The following is a 21,410-nucleotide window of genomic DNA, read 5'->3' as shown; positions in this document are numbered from 1 at the left end:
TAGTCAAAGCCGTGGTTTTTCCAGTAGTCATGTATGGATGTGAGAGTTGGACCATAAAGAAGACTGAGCGCCAAAGAATCGATGCTTTTGAACTGTGGTGTTGGAGAAGACTCTTGAGAGTCCTTTGGACTGCAAGGAGATCAAACCAGTCAATCCTAAAGGAAATCAATCCTGACTATTCATTGGAAGGACTGATGATAAAGCTGAAGCTCCAATACTTTGGCCACCTGATGCAAACAGCTGACTCATTGGAAAAGACCCTGATGCTGGGAAAGATTGAAGGCAAAAGGAGAAGAGGGCAGGAGAGGAGGAGATGGTTGGATGGCATCACCTACCCGATGGACACGAATTTGAACCAACTCCAGGAAATAGGAAGGACAGAGAAGCCTGGTGTGCTGAAGTTCATGGGGTCACAAAGAGTTGAACATGACTTAGCAACTGAACAACATAGTGTCTATACATGTAATTATATATTTCTGTTACATTTTTAAATATATATAATTATTATTATTATTATTACCCTGATACCAAAACCGAAGACAGCACAAAAAAGAAAAACTGCAGACCAATATCCTTTATAGTATAGATGTAAAAATTCTAAAGATACTGTTAATATCTAGAATATACAGCATCTAGGAAATATAAATAACTCTCAAACTCAATAACTAAAAATTTAAAAAGCAACAATCCAATTAAAAATAGAAAATATGCACAGACATTTCACCAAAATGAAGATACAGATGCAAATAAGCACATGAAAAAAATTGTTCAACATCGCTAGCCATCAGGGAAATGTAAATTAAAATTACAATGAGATACCTTTTTAAAGCCATTCTGATATGTGTAGTGACAATACCACAGACTGGCACAGATGTGTGGAAAAACTGGTCACTCATGCATTGCTGGCATGAATATAAAATGGTACAGCCACTCTATAAACGGTAATTGCACTCTGACACATTTATAAAAGAGAAATAAAAATTTAGGTTACACATTATGTACACAAATGTTTACAGCAGCTTTATTCATAATCCTCAAAACTAGAAACAACCCAGTTGTCATCCTTCAGAGGCAAATGGTTATACAAATTATAGTACATCCATACCATGGAGTATGACTCAGCAATAACAAGGAATGAAGTACTGCTACACACAACAATCTGGATGAATTTCCAGAGAACTAAGCATAGTGAAAAACAGCCAGTTCCAAAATGTTACAGTATGATTCCATTTATAATATTTTTGAGACGACAAAATTATAGAAAGGAAGAATAGACTAGTGACGGCCGGGGGATAAGGGATGAATGTGGGAGGAAAGTGGGTGTGATGGTTGTGGTGATGGAAATGTTCTGCATCTTGACCACATCAATGTCAGTATCTGCTTGTGATGTTATAGTACAGTTTCATGAAATGGTATCATTGATGGAAAGGGGTAAAGGACACACAGGCTCTAACAGCAAGTGAATCTACAGTTCTCAAGAATTTTAATTTTTTAAGAGAAAAATGTAGTACATACTCAGTTCAGTCCAGTCGCTCAGTCATGTCCAACTCTTTGTGACCCCATGAACTGCACCACACCAGGCCTCCCTGTCCATCACCAACTCCTGGAGTTTACTCAAACTCATGTCCACTGAGTCGATGATGCCATCCAACCATCTCTGTCATCCCCTTCTCATCCCGCCTTCAATCTTTCCCAGCATCAGGGTCTTTTCCAATGAGTCAGTTCTTCATACCAGGTGGCCAAAGTATTGGAGTTTCAGCTTCAACATCAGTCCTTCCAATGAACATTCAGGACTGATTTCCTTTAGGATGAACTGGTTGGATCTCCTTGCAATCCAAGGGACTCTCAAGAGTCTTCTCCAACACCACAGTTCAAAAGCATCAATTCTTCGGCACTCAGCTTTCTTTATAGTCCAACTCTCACATCCATAAATGACTACTGGAAAAACCATAGCCTTGACTAGACAGACCTTTGTCGGCAAAGTAATGTCTCTGCTTTTTAATATACTGTCCAGGTCCATATTCAGAGAAATTCAAAATGAAGATTAGAAAGACCCAATCTGGTTATTATATACTGATATACCAATAGATGTATTCACTTATTTGGGAACTTGAACTATACGGACTACTTTTAATCACAGAAAAATATATGTTCCTTTTATTTTCCCCTATACATTTGCTTCAGGGCCACATGAGAAACTCTAGAGAATTTTATAGGGCTGGAAATCACAGATGGCTCATTCTGGGTCAAGTCCTAAAGTAGTGATGGGATTGATTCCTTCTTGAAGACTGACTTGGAACAATGCATTCAGTGGCTGTCTCTGGTACTGTGTTACACAGAACTGTGAGACAACCTCTGTAACCAAACTAGAACACTGTGGTTGATTAGCACATCTATCATGGGCAAGAGCTACAGGAGCAGCAATACATGTGATGGTAAATACAGAGATTTACCATCTCTGTTCACTACAAGTTCTTTCAGAACAACCTCACGAATTTCAAGAGACACTTTGCTAGTAAAATTCTCTGTGTAAAGGTTCTTAGAAACCCATTCTCTGTCACAGTACATATTATGTTTTAAATAGAGTAACTTTTACACAGTTTTCTTTCACTTATCAGTCCAACAAATTTTACATGTGAATAAAACCTACAGAAAAAATTGTTACATGAAATCCAAAATAACATTATGGAATGTATAAGATAGAAACAAAAAAGTCTAGACAGGACTGAGAATCAGATTAGTAGTAAGAAAGTTTAAAAAATCATGGTTTAAAAGGGAAAGATATGAAATCAAATAACAGTTATGACAAAGCAAGTGATCCAGCATAAAGAGTTGGTATCCCCGAAATGGACAAAGAAAGCATTCAAATATAGTATTGCAAAAGAATGCTTTAGAAAAATTAAAATCTACAGATCAGAAAGAGGCACAATGCTTCAGGAAAAGAACGATACAGAATGAATGACTGAGACGTAGACTCCAAGTACAGAGAAAGAATGTTTCAGACTATCAGGCAATGGGGAGTCACCTACAAAAATAAATGCACATGTTTCTGTGAGTGGTGGGGAGTTGCAGAAATCAGGCAGCTCTCAGGTTTCTCCATGGTGGCGTATAATGCCACAATCATCAGATTGGAGTGATGGCTATGAAGCTACAAGGGAACGAAAACATGACCTAAGATTTTTTTTTAATTATGTATTTATATTTTGGTTGCACCGGGCCTTCATTGCTGCATGTGGGCTTTCTTTAGTTGTGGCAAGTGGGAGCTATTCTTGCTTGCACTTCATGGGCTTCTCATTGTGGTGACTTTTGTTGCAGAGCACAGACTCTAGACACACAGGCTTCAGTAGCTGAAGCACACGGGCTCCAGAGCACAGGCTCAGTGATGGTGGCGCACAGACTTAGTTGGTCTGCAGCATGTGGGATCTTCCGGGACCAGGGATCAAATCCATGCCCCATGCATTGGCAGGCAGACTCCTATCCACTGTACCATCAAGGAAGTCCATGACCTAAGATTTTAATACTCAGACAAGTTGTCCTTCAAGTATAAAAGAACAAAGAACCTCAGGCATAAATAACCCCCCAAATAGAACACCTATGAGTCACCTGTGAAAAAGTTGCTTAACAATAAAATGCAGTTAATCAAAGATGAATCAAAAGAGATTTCACATATAGAAAAGACTGATGAGCATTTATTGAATCAGTTGAAATATACAACTAAGCAAAAACACCTGTGGAGAATAATTATTCCAGGAGAGAACATAAAGGTTAAATCTTGACATTAAAAAGTGTCATATTTGAAAGCTGCCAAGAGTAAAAAAAGTTCCCATTACAAGAAAAAAAAAAAGTACTTAGGCTGACAGTTAACTAGACTTATTGTGATAGTCATTTCACAATGTATATAAATAGTAAATCATGTTGTACAAATGAAACTAATATTATATGTCAATTATACCTCAATTTTTAAAGTGACATGGAAAATAAGGGGCAAGGAAAAAATGAAGAATGCTAATTTCTGCAGCTTTCATAGCAACAAATAAGCAATACAATATTTTTTTTCGAAGTTTTAAAGACTATTCTGGCCTTCTGGTGTTTCTTTTTTTAAAACCATAATAGAAATCTTTCAAAAAATAAAATACTTTGTGGTAGACAATCATATGAATATTTCAACAGCTTCAGTTTCACTTTAGGTTTCGTTGTTTTTCTAAGATCAAGTAAAATTAAATCCAAATATCTAACAAATAGCTCATGTAGTATAGTTTTCTTGTTAAATTGTCTGTATATCAATTCTTACATTTATATGTATATTAAGAATGACTGGAAAGATGGTCATCATTTAATGTTAACAATGGTAATTTCTGGTTGGTGGGAGGGATTTTTATTTCCTTGGTATTTGTATTTCCTGCTTCACTTGAATTCTTCATAATGAGAGCACTCATTTATAGCACTCACAAAATGCCATAACTAAGGCTACTAAGAGGCTTAGTAATAAACCAAATGTTTTAAAGGGAGTTTTGTATTTTAAAATGTAATTTTCAAAGATGCTCTAATTGACCTTATGAAACAGAAGAGTTATGGCAGATAAAAGAGTAGAACCAGAATACTATTCACATATTGTGAGGATCACTCTTCCCTAAATGAAGGTCTACTTTTTTTTTAATGGCTAATGAAAAACAAGAACTTTTAAAAACTTTCTTGCAACAGACTCAACTAGGAAGGTATTAAAAACACAGCACATTTATTTAAACTGTTACTTTTGATAATTCATTGACTCTTATGACAGGTCAGGTACATTCATTAGTGTTACATAAAATTTCAAGTAAAATTAAACAATTAAAAGTACAGTTAAGAACATAGTCGATCTGCATGAGAGGATTCACCATCATGTACCCTAGTCCCTAATGCAGTTATTTTTTCTGTTTCCTGGGCCTCTCCAGCTTAGACTCATTTTCATTTCAGAGAATATAAAAGTGGCTCCACTGAGCTCTCGCCCATGAGGGCCCAGCCGCTGCATATCAGTGTGTGTTGACCCAGTGGTACCTGTCCACCCGGTGCCCAGCAGTAGGCCTGTGGCCTTTAGGGGTCTTATGCAACGCATGATAAGCATTTCCTAGGAGGCCCATCCGGCCATCCCTCGTATTCTTTTTTCGGGGAATTCGGAACCAAGATTGAAAGGGCTGTTTCAAGTTTTCAACCTGGGGAGAAAATACAAAGGACCATGATGATTTGCTAATCATCTAATAAGCCAGCTTTAAGGATTAACTATAAATGCATAACTCACAGGTATTAAAACTTTTAAAAGCATAGCAAATACAAACATACAGAAATCAAGTTAATTATCATCTTTGGAAAATTGACTTGATGGAGGTTATGAAATAAGTCACTTCATGTCTTTTAACAAAATTCTTTACTCCAACTAAAACTTTTAAAAACACATGTATTCAAATTAGTATATATTCTGTATTCTCACCTATCCAACCCCCACCTCACTCAATCCAAACTGTTTAATCACAATCTCTGGGGCTGAGGTGTAGAAACACCCATCTTAAACATTCCAGATGGCCAATACAAATGTTTTGCAGACCACACTTTGGAAGGACATTGCTCTGAAAGAATATAGCTGACTACAGATCTGATCCTTAGATGAAGATGATCTTTCTAAGGATCAGAATAGAATTAAGGGCAAATATTTCACTACATCATTTAAAACTTATATATTTATAGAGGCTTCCCACCTAGCTCAGTAGGTAAAGAATTTGCCTGCAACGCAGAAGACCCTGGTTCAATTCCTGGCTTGGGAAGTTTCCCTAGAGAAGGGATAGGCTACCCACTCCAGTATTCCTGGACTTCCCTTGTAGCTTAGCTGGTAAAGAATCCGCCTGCATTGTGGGAGACCTGGGTTCGATCCCTGGGTTGGGAAGATCCCCTGGAGAAGGGAAAGGCTACCCACTCCAGTATTCTGGCCTGGATAATTCCATGGACTATGGAGTTGCAAAGAGTCAGACATGACTGAAAGACTTTCACTTTCACATATAGAACTAAATGCTATGCTATGCTAAGTCACTTCAGTCCTGTCCGACTCTGTGCGACCCCATAAATGGCAGCCCACCAGGCTCCCCGTCCCTGGGATTCTCCAGGCAAGAACACTGGAGTGGGTTGCCATTTCCTTCTCCAGTGCATGAAAGTGAAAAGTGAAAGTGAAGTCGCTCAGCCATGTCCGACTTCTAGCAACCCCATGGACTTCAGCCTACCAGGCTCCTCTGTCCTGGGATTTTCCAGGCAAGAGTACTGGAGTGGGGTGCCATTGCCTTCTCTGATAGAACTAAATACAAACAATATATATAATTTAGAAAACTAAACAAGCTAGGGGAAAAAAAAAATTGCCAGTAATATGACCAGGGGTTAGAGGGGTTGAACCTGTGTCTCTTATGTCCCCTGCATTAGCACTTTCTTATGTCTCCTTAATTAGCAGTTGGGTTCTTTACCACTAGCGCCAGCTGGGAAGCCCCCAAAATATTCCTAACCCTTGAAAAGCCTATAACAACACATTAGGACCTCAAATGATAAATGGGTGAAGAAAAAATTCATTAGATAGTACCTACAACATTTAGGTACATGGAGTTTTTGTTTTAATGTTTAATTAGTAATATAATCAATATTGTAATAGTCAAAGCTATGTTTTTTTCATGTAGTCATGTATGGATGTGAGAGCTGGACAATAAAAACAACTGAGCGCCAAAGAATTGATGCCTTCAAACGGTGGTGCTGGAGAAGACTCGAGAGTCCCTTGGACTGCCGGGAGATCCAACCAGTCAATCCTAAAGGAAATCAACCCCGAATATTCACTGGAAGGACAGATGCTGAAGCTAAAGCTCCAATACTTGTGGCCACCTAATGCAAAGAACTGACTCATTGGAAAAGACCCTGATGCTGGGAAAGACTGAAGACAGGAGGACAAGGGGATGACAGAAGATGAGATGGTTGGATGGCATCACCGACTCAATAGACATGAGTTTGACCAAACTCAGGGAAATAGTGAAGGACAGGGAAGGTTGGCGTGCTGCAGTCCATGGGGTTGCAAAGAATCAGACATGACTGAGCGACGGAACAACATAATTAATAAAATGCTATTGTTCAAGGAGAATATCCAATCTTAGGGAAAATGATAAAACAAACACTTTCACATAGAGCTAGTGAGACTACAAATAAAGACATCTTTTTAGAAAGTACTTTGCCATGGGTTAACTTGTAAAATGCCCATACTCAATGACCTAATAATTCCGTGTCTGAGAACCAAATCAAGAAAAAACTTACAATTCAGACATCTCTGTAAAAATTAGCTTTTTTAATACCACAACAATGTGAAAGCAACCTAGATGTCTGCCAATAATGTGTTAGCTAAATAAACTATAAGGGAAGCAAGTGGTTTAAAGTGTTAAATAGTTAAATTGCTTTAACGTGTCCACACATAAGTGGTTAAGAAAACAAATTACATACAAAGTGTCAGAGAGTCTCCCTAAATCAGTGTTTTTTCAACTGTAAGTTGTCACCATTAGTGGGTCATAAAATCAATTTAAATGGTTGATATTAATTTAATTTATCAAAGATTTGAGGCATTGTGCCTAGTAAGTATGTCATGAAACCTATTTCTAATATATAGATATGCATATCCTCCTATGATCATGATTGTGACTTAAAACATAAAAAATGTTTGTTGGGTTTTTTTTTTTGAAAACTGCTCTGGTGGTGGAGTCACAGCTCTTTGATCATCACTTAATATTCCAAATGTTCTACAGGTGGTATGTTATTTTCCATTGTCAAAAACTACTAATTTTAATATCTAATTCTGAAAGAATTTAGGTGAAAGGAAATTTGTGTTGTGTTGTGCTTAGTCACTCAGTCATGTCTGACACTTTGCGACCTATGACTATAGCCTGCCAGGCTCCTCTGTCCGTGGGGATTCTCCAGGCAAGAATACTGGAGTGGGTTGCCATGTCCTCCTCCAGGGGATCCTCCCAACCCAGGGACTGAAGCCAGGTCTGTTTCATTGCAGGCAGATCCTTTACCGTCTGAACCACGAGTGAAGCCCAAAAGAAAATTTACATATGTTCAAATACTATATGGAGAAATTCGACTAGAAAAGATGGTGTATATCCTGAGCACTCAGCCAAGTTGAGGGAATAAAAAGAGAGAAAGAAGAAAAAAATAGAAAAGTTTTGCAGCAAAAGAGACACTGATGTATAGAACAGTCTTATGGACTCTGTGGGAGAGGGAGAGGGTGGGAAGATTTGGGAGAATGACATTTAAACATGTAAAATATCATGTAAGAAACGAGTTGCCAGTCCAGATTCGATGCACGATACTGGATGCTTGGGGCTAGTGCACTGAGACGACCCAGAGGGATGGTATGGGGAGGGAGGAGGGAGGAGGGTTCAGGATGGGGAACACATGTATACCTGTGGCGGATTCATTTTTATATTTGGCAAAAATAATACAATTATGTAAAGTTTTAAAATAAAATAAAATTTAAAAAAAAAAAGAAAAGAAAAGTTTTGCCAGAATATCATTATTGTGATTTAAATCTTCATAATTTGCTTTTCCATGTTTTCCAATTATTTTGTTTCTTTGCTTTTACAGTGAGCGTACTCTTTTTTTTTTCCCCCTATTTTAATTCTAAAAAGTGGGCTTCCCTGGTGGCTCAGGGGTGAAGAATCTGCCTGCAGTGCAGGAGACACCCGTATGATCCCTGGTCTAAGAAGATTCCAGGTGCCTGGGGGCAGCTAAGCCCCTGCATCACAACTACTGAGCCTGTGCTCTAGAGCCTGGGAGCCGCAACTACTGAGCCCATGTGTGCAGCTAATGAAGCCCGAACACTCTCGAGAGTGTGCTCCAAAACAAGAGGAGTGACCGCAGTGAGAAGCCCGCGCACCACTCCCAGCACCACTCCCAGCACTAGAGAAAAACCTGCGCGGCAACAAAGACCCGACACAAATAAATAAATACAATTATATTTTAAAAGACGGAAAAACTACAGAGGAGAAATGGAAACACTTTACCTGATAAATACTCTTTGGATTGCTGACTTTAGGAATTATCTGAGGTTCTTTGTTACAACTGTCTTCATCAGAGGAAGCGCCGGAGGAGTAGTCTAACGTGGCTCTATTAACAGCATCACTGATTTGTTGGGATAATTTCCATTCCTCCCATCTGCCTTTGAAAGAAGCAATTGTAAATGGATGATTTTTCTCACCATACCTAAGAAAGAAAGGAAAATAATGCATTCATTAGGGACTCAAATTCTCACAGGTTTTTATTTCTAATCTTTTCTGGAAACAGCTCAGTAACTTACAAGAAGAGTTACTTGAAAACAACAACAAATTGTGAGAATTAGGCCAAGAATTAGTAGCAAGACCCTGAGCTTACCTTCTCTCCTGAGCACACCAAGATTACAACTATTTAGACAGCAGTTGTTGATGACAGACTGAAATCTAGCAGAAAAGATCTTCTACAATTAAAGTGATAAAGAAGGAACCACAAAGAGACAGGTAAGAGGAGTGGAGTACAGTCCAGACGCATACCTGCAGGTGGGCAACACACAAACAGGGGGATAATGACAGCGGTTCTCCCAAAGAGCATTCAGTGGGTGAGCCCCACATCACACTCCCCAGACCAGGGAGCCGACCCCAGGAAGACGAGCCCCCAGAATGTTTGGCTTTGAAGGCCAGGGCGCTTACTTTCTGGAGAGCCAGATGGCTGTGGGAAACAGACACCACTCTCAAAAGGCCCACACAAAATTTCACATGCTCTGGGACCCAGCGCAGAGGCAGCAGTTTGAAAGGAACCTGCGTCAGACCCACCTGCTGATCTTGGAGAGCCTCCCACAGAGGCAGGAGGCTGTGGAGCTCACCCTGGGGCCACAGAAACTAGCAGCAGCCATTCCGAGGCGCTCGTTCCACCATACGAACACTGGTGCTGGCGAGGGCCGCTTTGAAGTCCTCCCTCTAGCTGACTAGATCTAGGACCCAGACCCGCCACTAGCCCATCAGCACCAGTGCTGAGCCTCAGCCCAAACACCTGGCCAGGTGGGGAAACAGTCCCACCTACTGTCAGGCATAATGCCCAAAGACGAGCCCACAGCCACCCCAGAATACTACACTGTCCACCAGAGGGCGCAGCACCTGGCCCCACACACCAGGGCACCAGCACTAATCCCAGGACCCCCAGGGCCCTGCAAGCAGAGACCTAGGACCCAGCTCTGCCTACCAGTGTTCTGGAACCAACCTCAAGACCTCCTGACCCCTGGGCCCACCTGACAATGAACCAGCACTAACCTGAGGGCCAACTTCACACACCAGTGGACATCAAGACCTCTGGGCCCTGGCCTTACCCACCAATGGGCAGACACCAGCTCTAGGACCACTACAGGCCCACAGCCTACTATGACAGGACCAAGCGCACCCACCAGCAGGCTAACACCAGCTCCAGGATCTCCTGGGCCAGGCCCCACCCTGGCTCTGAGACACCTTGGATCCCTCAGTCAGCCAATCAGATATCTACCCCACCCACCAATGAGCCAAATCAAGCTATGGAACACCCTGGACCCTGTAGCTGGCTATCTCAAGTTGCCACCAGCAGACCTGCAGCAGCTAAATCCAGGACCCCCAGGGTCCTGCACCCAGAAATCTCAAGACATAGCTCCACCCACCAAATGAGCTAGCACTAGCCCCAGGGCACGCTGGGACTCTGGGACCCCCCATCCGTACCTCCTAAACCCCCATCAACAGCCTGCCACCAGTTCTGAGTCCCTTGTAGCAAGAGAACTCAGGCCCTGGTTCTGCCTGACAGTAGGTCAGCACTAGCCCTAGGATCTGGCTACACTCTTCAGAGGGTGGGCACCAGCCCCAGCATCCCTTGGGCCTTAATCCTGCCCACCAGCAGGTGGACACCACTTCTGGCATACCTTGGGACCCTCATCCAGCAGCCCCAAGACACAATCCCACCCTCAGTGGGCTAACACTAGCTTTGTGACCCCCAGGCCCTGCAGCCAGAGATCCCAAGACACAACTCTGCCCACCAGTGAACCAACACTAAGCCCCAGCACCCTCTTGACCATCCCCCACCCACCAGCAGGGCAATACCAGCTCTAGGACATCTTGAACCTCCTCAGCCAGCCACTGTGGGATCCAGCCTTACTCACCAATGAGCCAGCACCAGCTGTGGGACACTCCAGAACCCACAACCAGTTGTATCAGAAAGCAACCCCACCCACCAGCAGGCTGACATTAAAATTAGAAACCCCAGCCCTGCATCTCTACCACCTCCACCCCCCAGCCCCAGAACCCAGCTCTGCCCATCAGTGAGCCAGCACTAGCCCCGGGAGCCCCTTCCTCAGGGTTCCACAGACAACTGCCTCAACCCAGCCCTGAAAACCACCAGCTGGCAGCTCCATACAAGGCAGGGCCTGGCAACCAACCAGACCAGGGGCCAGCCACACCTACCAGACCATCCACAGTAGTCATCCCACCACAGCATAAGGGCCCACATAGGGGCCACCCCTAGAGCATACAGCACTGGTGACCAGAGGGGAGAGCACTGCTGCGATGCCCTGGATGTCTCCTACAAAAGGCTACTTCTCCAAAGTCAGGAAATACTACCAACCAACCAGGTACATAGAAATAAAAACAAATTAGGCCACAAATGAGGGAACAAAGAAACATGTTCCAAATGAAGGAACAGGATAAAACCCCAGAAGGTAAGTGGGAAAAGGCAATCTACCCAATAAAAAGTTTAAGGTAAAGATCATAAAGATAAACATAAGAACTTGGGAGAAGAATGGAGGAAAATAGTGAGCAGTTGGGAGAAGAATGGAGGAAAATAGTGAAAAGTTAAGAGTTAGAAGATATACAGAAGAATCAAACAGAGCAGGAGAATACAGCAACACTAGAGGGACTCAACAGTAGGTTGGGTGATACAGAGGAACAGATCAGTATGCTGAAAGACAGAGTAATAGAAATCACTGAACCTGAACAGAAAAAAGGAATAAAAAGAAATTAGGATACTTTAAGAGATCTCTGGAACACCACCAAGCACACTAACATTTGCATTAGAGAAGAAAAGGGTCAGAGAACGTATTTGAAGACATAATAGCTGAAAACTTCCCTACTTGGGAGACGAAACAGACATCCAGGTCCAGGAAGCATAGTCTCAAATAGAATCAACCCAAGGAGGACCACACCAAGATCCATTGTTATTAAAATGGAAAAGACAGAAAATATTAAAAGCAAGAGAAACGCAACAAGTTGCATGTAAGGGAATCCCCGTAAGGCTATCAGCAGATTTTTCAGCAGAAACTGCAGGCCAGAAGAGTATCATGTAATATATTTAAAGTGATGAAATGGAGAAATTATGGCCAAGAATACACCACATGGCAAAGTTTACTATCACATTTGCAAAAGAGATCAAAAGTTTTACAGACAAGCAAAAGCTGAAAGAGTTCAGCACCACCAAACCAGTTTTGCAAGAAATGTTAAAAGGGATTCTCTAAGTGAAAAAGGAAAACCACAACTAGAAACACGAAAATTACAAAAGGAAAAAGCTTATTGGTTAAAGGAAAATATACACTAAAAGCAGCAAGATGAACCACATACAAACCTAATAGGAAGACTAAAAGACAAAAGTAGTAAAATTGCCTAGACCTGCAGTAACTAATTAAAGGATACATGAAACAATTAGATGTAAAATATGATGTCAAAAACAGTAAGCATGAGAGAGGAGGAGTAAAAGTGAAGGATTGTTAAAATGCATTTAAAATTAAAGAGATCAGCAACTTAAATAATCACATTTATACACACACACTTTTTTTAAAAAGCAATGGAATTCCAGAAAAACATCTACTTCTGTTTCATTGACTATGCTGAAGTCTTTGTGTGGATCACAACAAACTGGAATATTCTTAAAGAGATGGGAATACCAGATCAACTTACCTGTATCCTGAGAAACCTGTTGCAGGTCAAGAAACAACAGTTAGAACCTCACATGGAACAACTGACTGGTTCAAAATTGGGAAAGGAGTACGACAAGGCTGTATATTGTCACCCTGTTTATTTAAATTATATGCAGGGTACATCATGTGAAATGCTGGGCTGGATGAGTTACAAGCTGGAATCAAGATTGCTGGGAGAAATAAACAACCTCAGATATACAGATGATACCACCCTAACAGCAGAAAGTGAAGAGGATCTAGAGAGGCTCTTGATGAGAGTGAGGAGGAGAGTGAAAAAGCTGGCTTAAAACTCAACATTAAAAAACAAAGAGTATGGTATCTGGTCCCATCACTTCATGGCATACAGAAGGGGAAAAAGTGGGAGCAGTGATGGATTTTCTCTTCTTGGGTTCCAAAATCACTGCAGATGGTGACTGTAGCCATGAAAACAGAAGATGCTTGCTTCTTGGAAGCAATGCTATGCTAAGTCACTTCAGTCGTGTCCGACTCTGTGCGACCCCATAGACGACAGCCCACCAGGCTCCCCCGTCCCTGGGATTCTCCAGGCAAGAACACTGGAGTGGGCTGCCATTTCCTTCTCCAATGCATGAAAGTGAAAAGTGAAAGTGAAGTTGCTCAGTTGTGTCCAACTCTTAGCGACCCCATGGACGGTAGCCTACCAGGCTCCTCCGTCCATGGGATTTTCCAAGCAAGAGTACTGGAGTGGGGTGCCATTGCCTTCTCCGTCTTGGAAGCAAGGCTAAGACAAATCTAAACAGCATATTAAAAAGCAAAGACATCACTTTGCCAACAAAGTTCTGTATAATCAAATCTATGGTTTTTCCAGTAGTCATGTATGGATGTGAGAGTTGGACCATAGGAAGGCTGAGCACCAAAGAATTGATACTTTTGAACTGTGGTGTTGGAGAAGACTCTTGAGAATCCCTTGGACACCAAGGAGATCAAACTAGTCAACCCTAAAGGAAATCAATCCTGACTATTCATTGGAAGGACTGATGATGAAGCTGAAGCTCCAATACTTTTTGGCCACCTGATGCAAACAGCTGACTCATTGGAAAATACTCTGATGCTGGGAAAAATTGAAAACTAAAGGAGAAGAGGGTGGCAGAGGATGAGATGGTTGGATAGCAGCACCAATTCACAAACCTGAACTTGGACATGAACTTGGGCAAATTCCAGGAGATGGTGAGGGAAATAAGGAGGCCTGGTTTGCAGCAGTCCATAGGGTCACAAAGAAACAGACACGACTCAGAGACTAAACAACAAAAATACATATAAAACACATATTGCTATATAAAAACCTCATGGTAACCAGAAATCAAAATATATCATAGATACACACACAAAAAGAGAATGAAGTGTAAACATCATCCAAACATAATTTGAAGATAGTTAACTAACAAGGAAAGAGAGCAAAAGAAAATGAATTACAAAAACACCAAAACAATTGATAAAATGACTGTAAGTACATACAAAGCAATAATTACTTTGACTGTAACAGGAGTAAGTGTTCTAAAGACAGAATGAAGATACAAAAATAACACCCATATATATGCTATCTATAAGAAACTCACTTTAGATCTAGACATATAGACTGAAAGTGAGAGGATATAAATAAATATACCATGTAAATAGAAATGAAAAGAAAGCCACGGTGGCAATATTTACACCAGAAAAAGTAGACTCTAAGACAAAGTAGACTTTAAACAAAGACTGTCCTACTTGGTGATACCTATGAATGAGAACACAAGAGTATCAGCTAAAGGCAGGTGGAGTTATGCTCTTATAATGTGATGATCTGTTGTCTTTTTAATGAATATGTGTAAGCCAACATCCAATTTCTCTTATTACAATTAGATTTCTTGTAGCTGTTTATGTTATTATGAAGAGGGAAAATATATTGGCCTATTTTTCTGACTTTTCCCTTAAAAGCAGAAAGCTGGTTTTTTTGTTTGTTTGTTTGTTTGTTTTGCTTTAGTTAGAAAGAAGAGGGAATACATGATAAAGTAACAGTTTGATTTCTCTTTTATTGTACACTGCTTCTGAACATCTAATTGTTTTTAGTTGTCTCAATAAAATGGCTCTAAAAAAAAAACAAAAAACTGTAACAACAGACAAAGGAGGACATTATGTAATGATCAAGGATCAATCCAAGAAACTAACAATTATAAATATATATGCACCCAACATAGGAGCATCTAAATATGTAAGCTAATATTAAGAGATAAAGGGAGAAATTGACAGTAACACAATAATAGTAGGAGACTTTAACACCCCACTTTATCAATGAACAGATCATACAGACAGAAAAATCAAGAAAGAAACACTAGCCTTAATTGACATAAGAGATCAAATGGACTTAATAGATATCTACAGGCCTACCATCCAAAAGCCACAGAATACATGTTCAAGAGCATGTGGAACATTCTCTGGGACAGACCACATGCTAGGCCACAAATCAGTTCTCAGTACATTTAAGAAGATTGAAATCATATTGAGCATCTCTTTTGATCACAATGCTATGAAACTAGAAGTTGCTATAAGAAAACTGCAAAAAACACAAATACATGAAGCCTAAACAATATACTTCTAAACAACCAATGGATCACTGAAGAAATCAAAGAGAAAATTCAAAAAATACCTATAGACAAATGGAAACAAAAACACAATGATCCAAAAATCTATGTGATGCAGAAAAAGTAGTCCTAAGGGAGAAATTTATAGTGATACAAGCCTACCTCAGGAAATAAGAAAAATCTCAAGCAACATAACCTTACACCTAAAGGAACTTTAAGAAAAACAAAGCCCAAAGTTAGTAGAAGGAAAGAAATATAAATATCAGAGCAGAAATGAAACAGAAACAAAAACAGTTTTTAAAAAAAAAATGAAACTAAGAGCTGGTTCCTTGAAAAGATAAATAAAATTGATAAACCTTTAGCCAAATTCATCAACAGAAAAGGAGACAGCCTAAATCTATAAAATCAGAAATAAAAAGTTAACAACAATACCAAATTACAAAGATTGTAAAGAGAGATTACCATGACTATAGTAATCTATATGCAAATAAAACGGACAACCTAGAAGAAACAAATTCATAGAAACGTACAGTCTCCTAATACTGAACCAGAAGGAAATAGAAAATATGAACAGATCAATTACAAGTAACGAAATTGAATCACTAATGCAAAAAATACTCCCAAGAAACAAAATTCCAGAACCAGACAGCTTTACAGGTGAGTTCTAACAAACATTTAGAGAAGAGTGAACATCTATTCTTCTCAAATTATTTCCAAAAATTTTCAGAGGAAGGAACACTTCCAAACTCATTTTATGAGGCCACATCACCCTGATACCAAAATCAGACAAAGATATCACAGGAAAAAAAATCACAGGGTCAGTATCATTGAAGGAAAGTTATGACCAACCTAGATAGCATATTCAAAAGCAGAGATATTACTTTGCCAACAAAGATCCATCTGGCTGAGCATCGAAGAATTGATGCTTTTGAACTGTGGTGTTGGAGAAGACTCTTGAGAGTCCCTTGGACTGCAAGGAGATCCAACCAGTCCATCCTGAAGGAGACCAGTCCTGGGTGTTCATTGAAAGGACTGATGCTGAGGCTGAAACTCCAATACTTTAGCCACCTCATGTGAAGAGTTGACTCATTGGAAAAGACTCTGATGCTGGGAGGGATTGGGGGCAGGAGGAGAAGGGGACGACAGAGGATGAGATGGCTGGATGGCATCACTGACTCGATGGACGTGAGTCTGAGTGAACTCCGGGAGTTGGTGATGGACAGGGAGGCCTGGCCTGCTGCAATTCAAGGAGTTGCAAAGAGTCAGACATGACTCAGTGACTGAACTGATCATTGATGAACAGAGATGCAAATCAATAGAAGAGAATAGAGAGCCCAGAAATAAACCCATGAATCTATGGTTAATTAATCTATAACAAGGAGGCATGACTATCCAATAGGGAAAAGAGAGTCTTCAATAAGTGGTGCTGGGAAAATACAGCAGCTACTTGTAAAGAATGAAATTGGAGTTTCTCATGCTATTACAGAAATAAACTCAAAATGGATCATAAACCTATATGTAAGACTGCAAATCATAAAAACTCTTCAGAAGATAGCATAGGCAGAACTCTGATATAAATTGTAGCAATATTTTCTGGATGTCTCCTAAGGCAAAGAAAACAAAAACAAATTAACGTTAAAAGCTTTTGCACAGCAATGGAAACCATCAACAAAAAGATTACCTACTGAATGGAAGAAAATATTTGCAAGTATAACTGATAAGGGGTTACTATCCACAATATATAGATAGCTCATACAACTTAATATCAAAAATTTTTCATTTCAAATTTTAATTCAAAATTGATTTCAAATTTTAATATCAAAAAAATTTAATTTCCAACCTAAAAATGGATCTGAATAGACATTTTTCCAAACAAGACATACAAATAGCTCACGGGCACATAAAGAGATGCTCAATATTTTATATTATTTAAAGAAATGCAAATCAAAACAATGAGACATTACCTCACACTTGTCAGAATGGCTATCATTAAAATGTCTACAAATATCAAATGTTAGTGATAACATGGAGAAAAAGGACCCCTTGTACACTATTGGTGGGAATATAAATTGGTGCAGCCACTATGGAATATGGAGATTCCTCAAACTAAAAGTAGGATTACCATATGATCCAGCAACTCAACTCCTGGGTATATATCCAGGAAAAATAAAATCATTAATTTGAAAAGATACATGTACCCCAGTATTCAGAGAAGCACTGTTTACAATAGCCAAGACTTGGAAGTAACACAGATGTCCATCAATAGATGAATGGATAAAGAAGATGTGGTATATGTACGTACACACTAGAGTACTACTCAGCCGTAAAAAAGAATGAAATTCTGCCATTTGCAGCAACATGGAAAGACCCAGAGAATATTGTGGTTAGTGAAATAAATCAGAGAAAAGTCAAATACTGATGATATTATTTATAGGTAGAATCTAAAAAAATAAAATATATGTATATAGCAAAAAAACTGACTAAACGGATACAGAAAACTATTGGTTACCAGTAGAAAAGAGGGAAGTGAGAAGGGGCAAGGTAGGGGTAGGTACAGACTACTATGTATAAAATATAAGAATATATTGTACAACACAGGGAATATAGCCAATGTTTTACAATAAATTTAAATGGGGGTATAATCTGTAAAAAAAAAAACTTTGAATTACTATGATGTATACCTGAAACTAATATAATTTTGTAAACCAACTATAGTTTAAGAAAAAAATTGAAATGGCTTGTCAGCAAAGCAAATTGAAAGACATTATGACCTTTTGCTACTATACTGTCATAATTGGTGGAGATCAAGGATTCTATAAAAGCTTTCTAGGAATTAGCTAAGGAAAAGACAAACTTTTTTTGATTCAACTAATGGACTGACTGGCTGATGACAGATAATTCCTCTTTCCCCTTGATACTGCCTAAAATGCTTGGACTTTATGCAATTGGAAATAGGATGCCATGTTTAAAGTCAAATTTCAAATACTATGGAAAAATCTTTGTGCTTCCCACCCCATCCACCCTAAAATGAAGTCTGTGTTGTCTGATATAGCTTGCATCTAGTCTTAATGGGCTTGTGCCCTCATTGCTAATCCAGGGATTGGTAGCATCACCTTTCACAAAGATGCATAGACTAAATAACCTAAGGTTCCCAAGGGTCACAGACCACACAAACTGGCTCCAATAAGATTACTCACCGGCAGCACACTTCAAAGGGATCTACCCATATGGTCATCTCCTTTGGAAGTCCCAGGTAAGAAAAATCCACGTTACTTTCAGCACAAGCCCTTTCTAGAATAGGATCTTTATTCTGATTATTGTTTATCCGGATACACCTTTAGAAACAAGAAAAGGGAAACGACGTGGTGATAGTTGGAGAATCATGCAGCTGGCAAGGGTCTCCAATACACACAGCTCCCACCTCACTCCTGTCTTCCCTCAACTGCTTCACCACCCCTCAGAAGTTTTACAGTAAGAGTGAAATATCAAATTTTTACACAATATGGATTCCATTACTAAATCACACAATTAGTTCACCAAATGTGCTCACTCATGTTCAACTCTTTGCGGCTCCATGGATTGTAGCCACCATGCTCCTCTGTCCATGGGATTTCCCAGGCAAGAATACTAGAGTGGGTTGACATTTCCTACTCCAGGGATCTTCCTGACCCAGGGATCAAACCCTCATCTCTTGTGTCTCCTGCACTGGCAGGTGGATTCTTTACCACGAGAGCCAGCTGGGAAGACTAAAGGTTCTCTGTATATCCTTCACAGTAAACACAAGTAGAAATTCTTTAATCCACAGCACACAAGGAGGTTTGCTCTATAGTTTTCAAATTGTGCTATAATCTACTACTCTCCTTTTTTCAAGCCCAAGTTCAAACAAATAAATTTTCATTAATTATAGGTGGCGAACAGTCATTGCAGGCGGTAGCTGCTGGCTTGTTACTGCCCTTTGCTATGCCTACCACATCCTAGCTCTTACCTGAAGGCTTGCCCTTTAGAAGGGTGGTCAGAGTGCCAGTGATTTCTGTATGTTTCAAACAAGACTGTCATCAGCTTTTCTGCAAAATCTTCTATTTGCTCTTTATTCAGTTTATCATGTTTTTTCACTAATCTTGTCACAAAGAAGACTGTTGTTGCTATTTCATCTCTCATGATTCAAGAAGAGCCTACAAGGAGGTCTGAAACCATTGAAAGGAAGCAAGAAGAAATTAAACAGAATCAAGAGTCTAACTTATTATCAACATGTAATTACCATTTGGAAATTTTATACACGTACCTTAAATTTAAAACAGAAGTCACTTGCTAATCCTTAATGAACTTAAAAAAGCACATCAATAGTATCAACAAAACAACCAAGCAAACCAATTCCTCAACTAACCTTTAATGATTCTCAAAGAAAAAAAAATTTTAAATACTGTCATATACTTAACAAATGATTATGCAAATTAAATGTTTTTAAAGTCCAGATCCAGGAGAGTAAGTTATACCAAGCACTACTGTTTGAAAACATAGTTACAAAGAGCAAAAACATTTCAGGATATAGTCATCCCTAAAATTGTGGCTCTCAGGTTGCACATTCAAAAGTTAAGATTAATCAAATATATTTTATTATACTTGCCAGCAAAAGATCTTTAGCCCAACAGGAAGGGGGCCAGAGTCAGAAGCCACTCTCACCACACCTAGTTTGTCAGTTCCAGGCTGCAGTTTATATAAACCTGGGTCCCGAGGCCGGATAGGTTTTTTACCTTACACAGGTGCTGCCCTTTAGGATAATTGACAGCTCTTTCCAGGTCCCCATCAAATTGCTCCTTGGCATATGTAGAGGATATTCATTACGTAAAGTGTTTAAAGATTTTCAATGTGGATTTCTATCTTCTGTTTTGCTATTTAAGTCCTATCTTTTATGACATAAATAAGAATCAATCCTTCTCCTTCCAAATCCTAAGAGCCTACATTCCAGTTATTTTTGTCTCTCATTTTATCTCTCAAAACTGTCAACATATTAAAGCATTTTGTCTTGGATCTTTTCTAAAATTAAACACAACTTTCTTTGAACAGTCATTGTGTTGACTCCACACATTTTTCACTGTAAAATCAATGGAAAAGACCTCAAAGTATATCTAGTCTTACTAGTTCTCAAAGGGTAGGTCACTGATCACCTGATTTGGATCCACTGAGCTGCTTGTTAAAAATGCAGATTCTAGGACTTTATCCCAGATCCACTGAATCAATACCTCTAAAGGCAGGTCTGGGAATCAATATTTAACATGTTCCCCTGGGTGATTCTTATACCCACTAAATTTAAGAACCATTACACCCAGAATATGTCTTTAACACTCATGGTAAGTGGTCAGTCAGGTTCTTCGTCAGTGAAAAAGAAGTTTTCTCTTATGAGGAAGCCCATTTCTTTTCTAAAAAGCCCCAAATGCCAGGCAGTCCCTCTCCTTGAGAAGCTACAGGCAACTCTTTATTCTCTATCTGAAAAGCCTAGTTTTTCCCTCTGGAACCATACAGATTTTATCTAATTTTCCACCACAGGAAGACACTTCAAATACTAGCTATTGAGCCTTCCCTGAGCCTCCTCTTTAGGAAGAGAGCTAACCATTCTTAGCTTTTCAGTTCTTCCCACAGACATGTTACTCAGACATGTCATCACTCACATCTGAATGAGTTTCAGGTGCGTCAGTAATCCTCTGTTAAAGGCTGGAGCCCAGCCTCCCACACAATGCTCCAAGTGTGCTCTGCCATGATGGAATAGAGTGGACTGTTACTTTGCTCTGAAAACTGTGTATCTGGAACACAGCCTCAGGTGGCATTTGCCTTAGTGG

At 39.7% G+C, this 21,410-nt stretch overlaps 1 protein-coding gene across 1 annotated transcript; it reads right to left on the bottom strand.

The window, feature by feature from the left end:
- Positions 1-3,335: 3,335 nt before the first annotated feature.
- On the bottom strand, positions 3,336-19,761 carry BTG4 (BTG anti-proliferation factor 4). Its single transcript, XM_027563797.1, has 4 exons — positions 19,562-19,761; positions 18,774-18,911; positions 9,054-9,252; positions 3,336-5,192 (listed from the first exon to the last, which is right to left on the bottom strand). The coding sequence occupies exons 1-4, from the start codon at positions 19,732-19,734 to the stop codon at positions 5,013-5,015; spliced, it is 690 nt and encodes a 229-aa protein (XP_027419598.1). The 5' UTR covers positions 19,735-19,761; the 3' UTR covers positions 3,336-5,012.
- Between the last annotated feature and the right edge of the window lie 1,649 nt (positions 19,762-21,410).

This window comes from Bos indicus x Bos taurus, chromosome 15, assembly GCF_003369695.1.
Source record: "Bos indicus x Bos taurus breed Angus x Brahman F1 hybrid chromosome 15, Bos_hybrid_MaternalHap_v2.0, whole genome shotgun sequence".
In the NCBI taxonomy this organism is placed as follows: domain Eukaryota; kingdom Metazoa; phylum Chordata; class Mammalia; order Artiodactyla; family Bovidae; genus Bos; species Bos indicus x Bos taurus.
The sequence above is the reverse complement of the archived record's forward strand: the minus strand, read 5'-3'. Positions and strand labels throughout refer to the sequence as shown.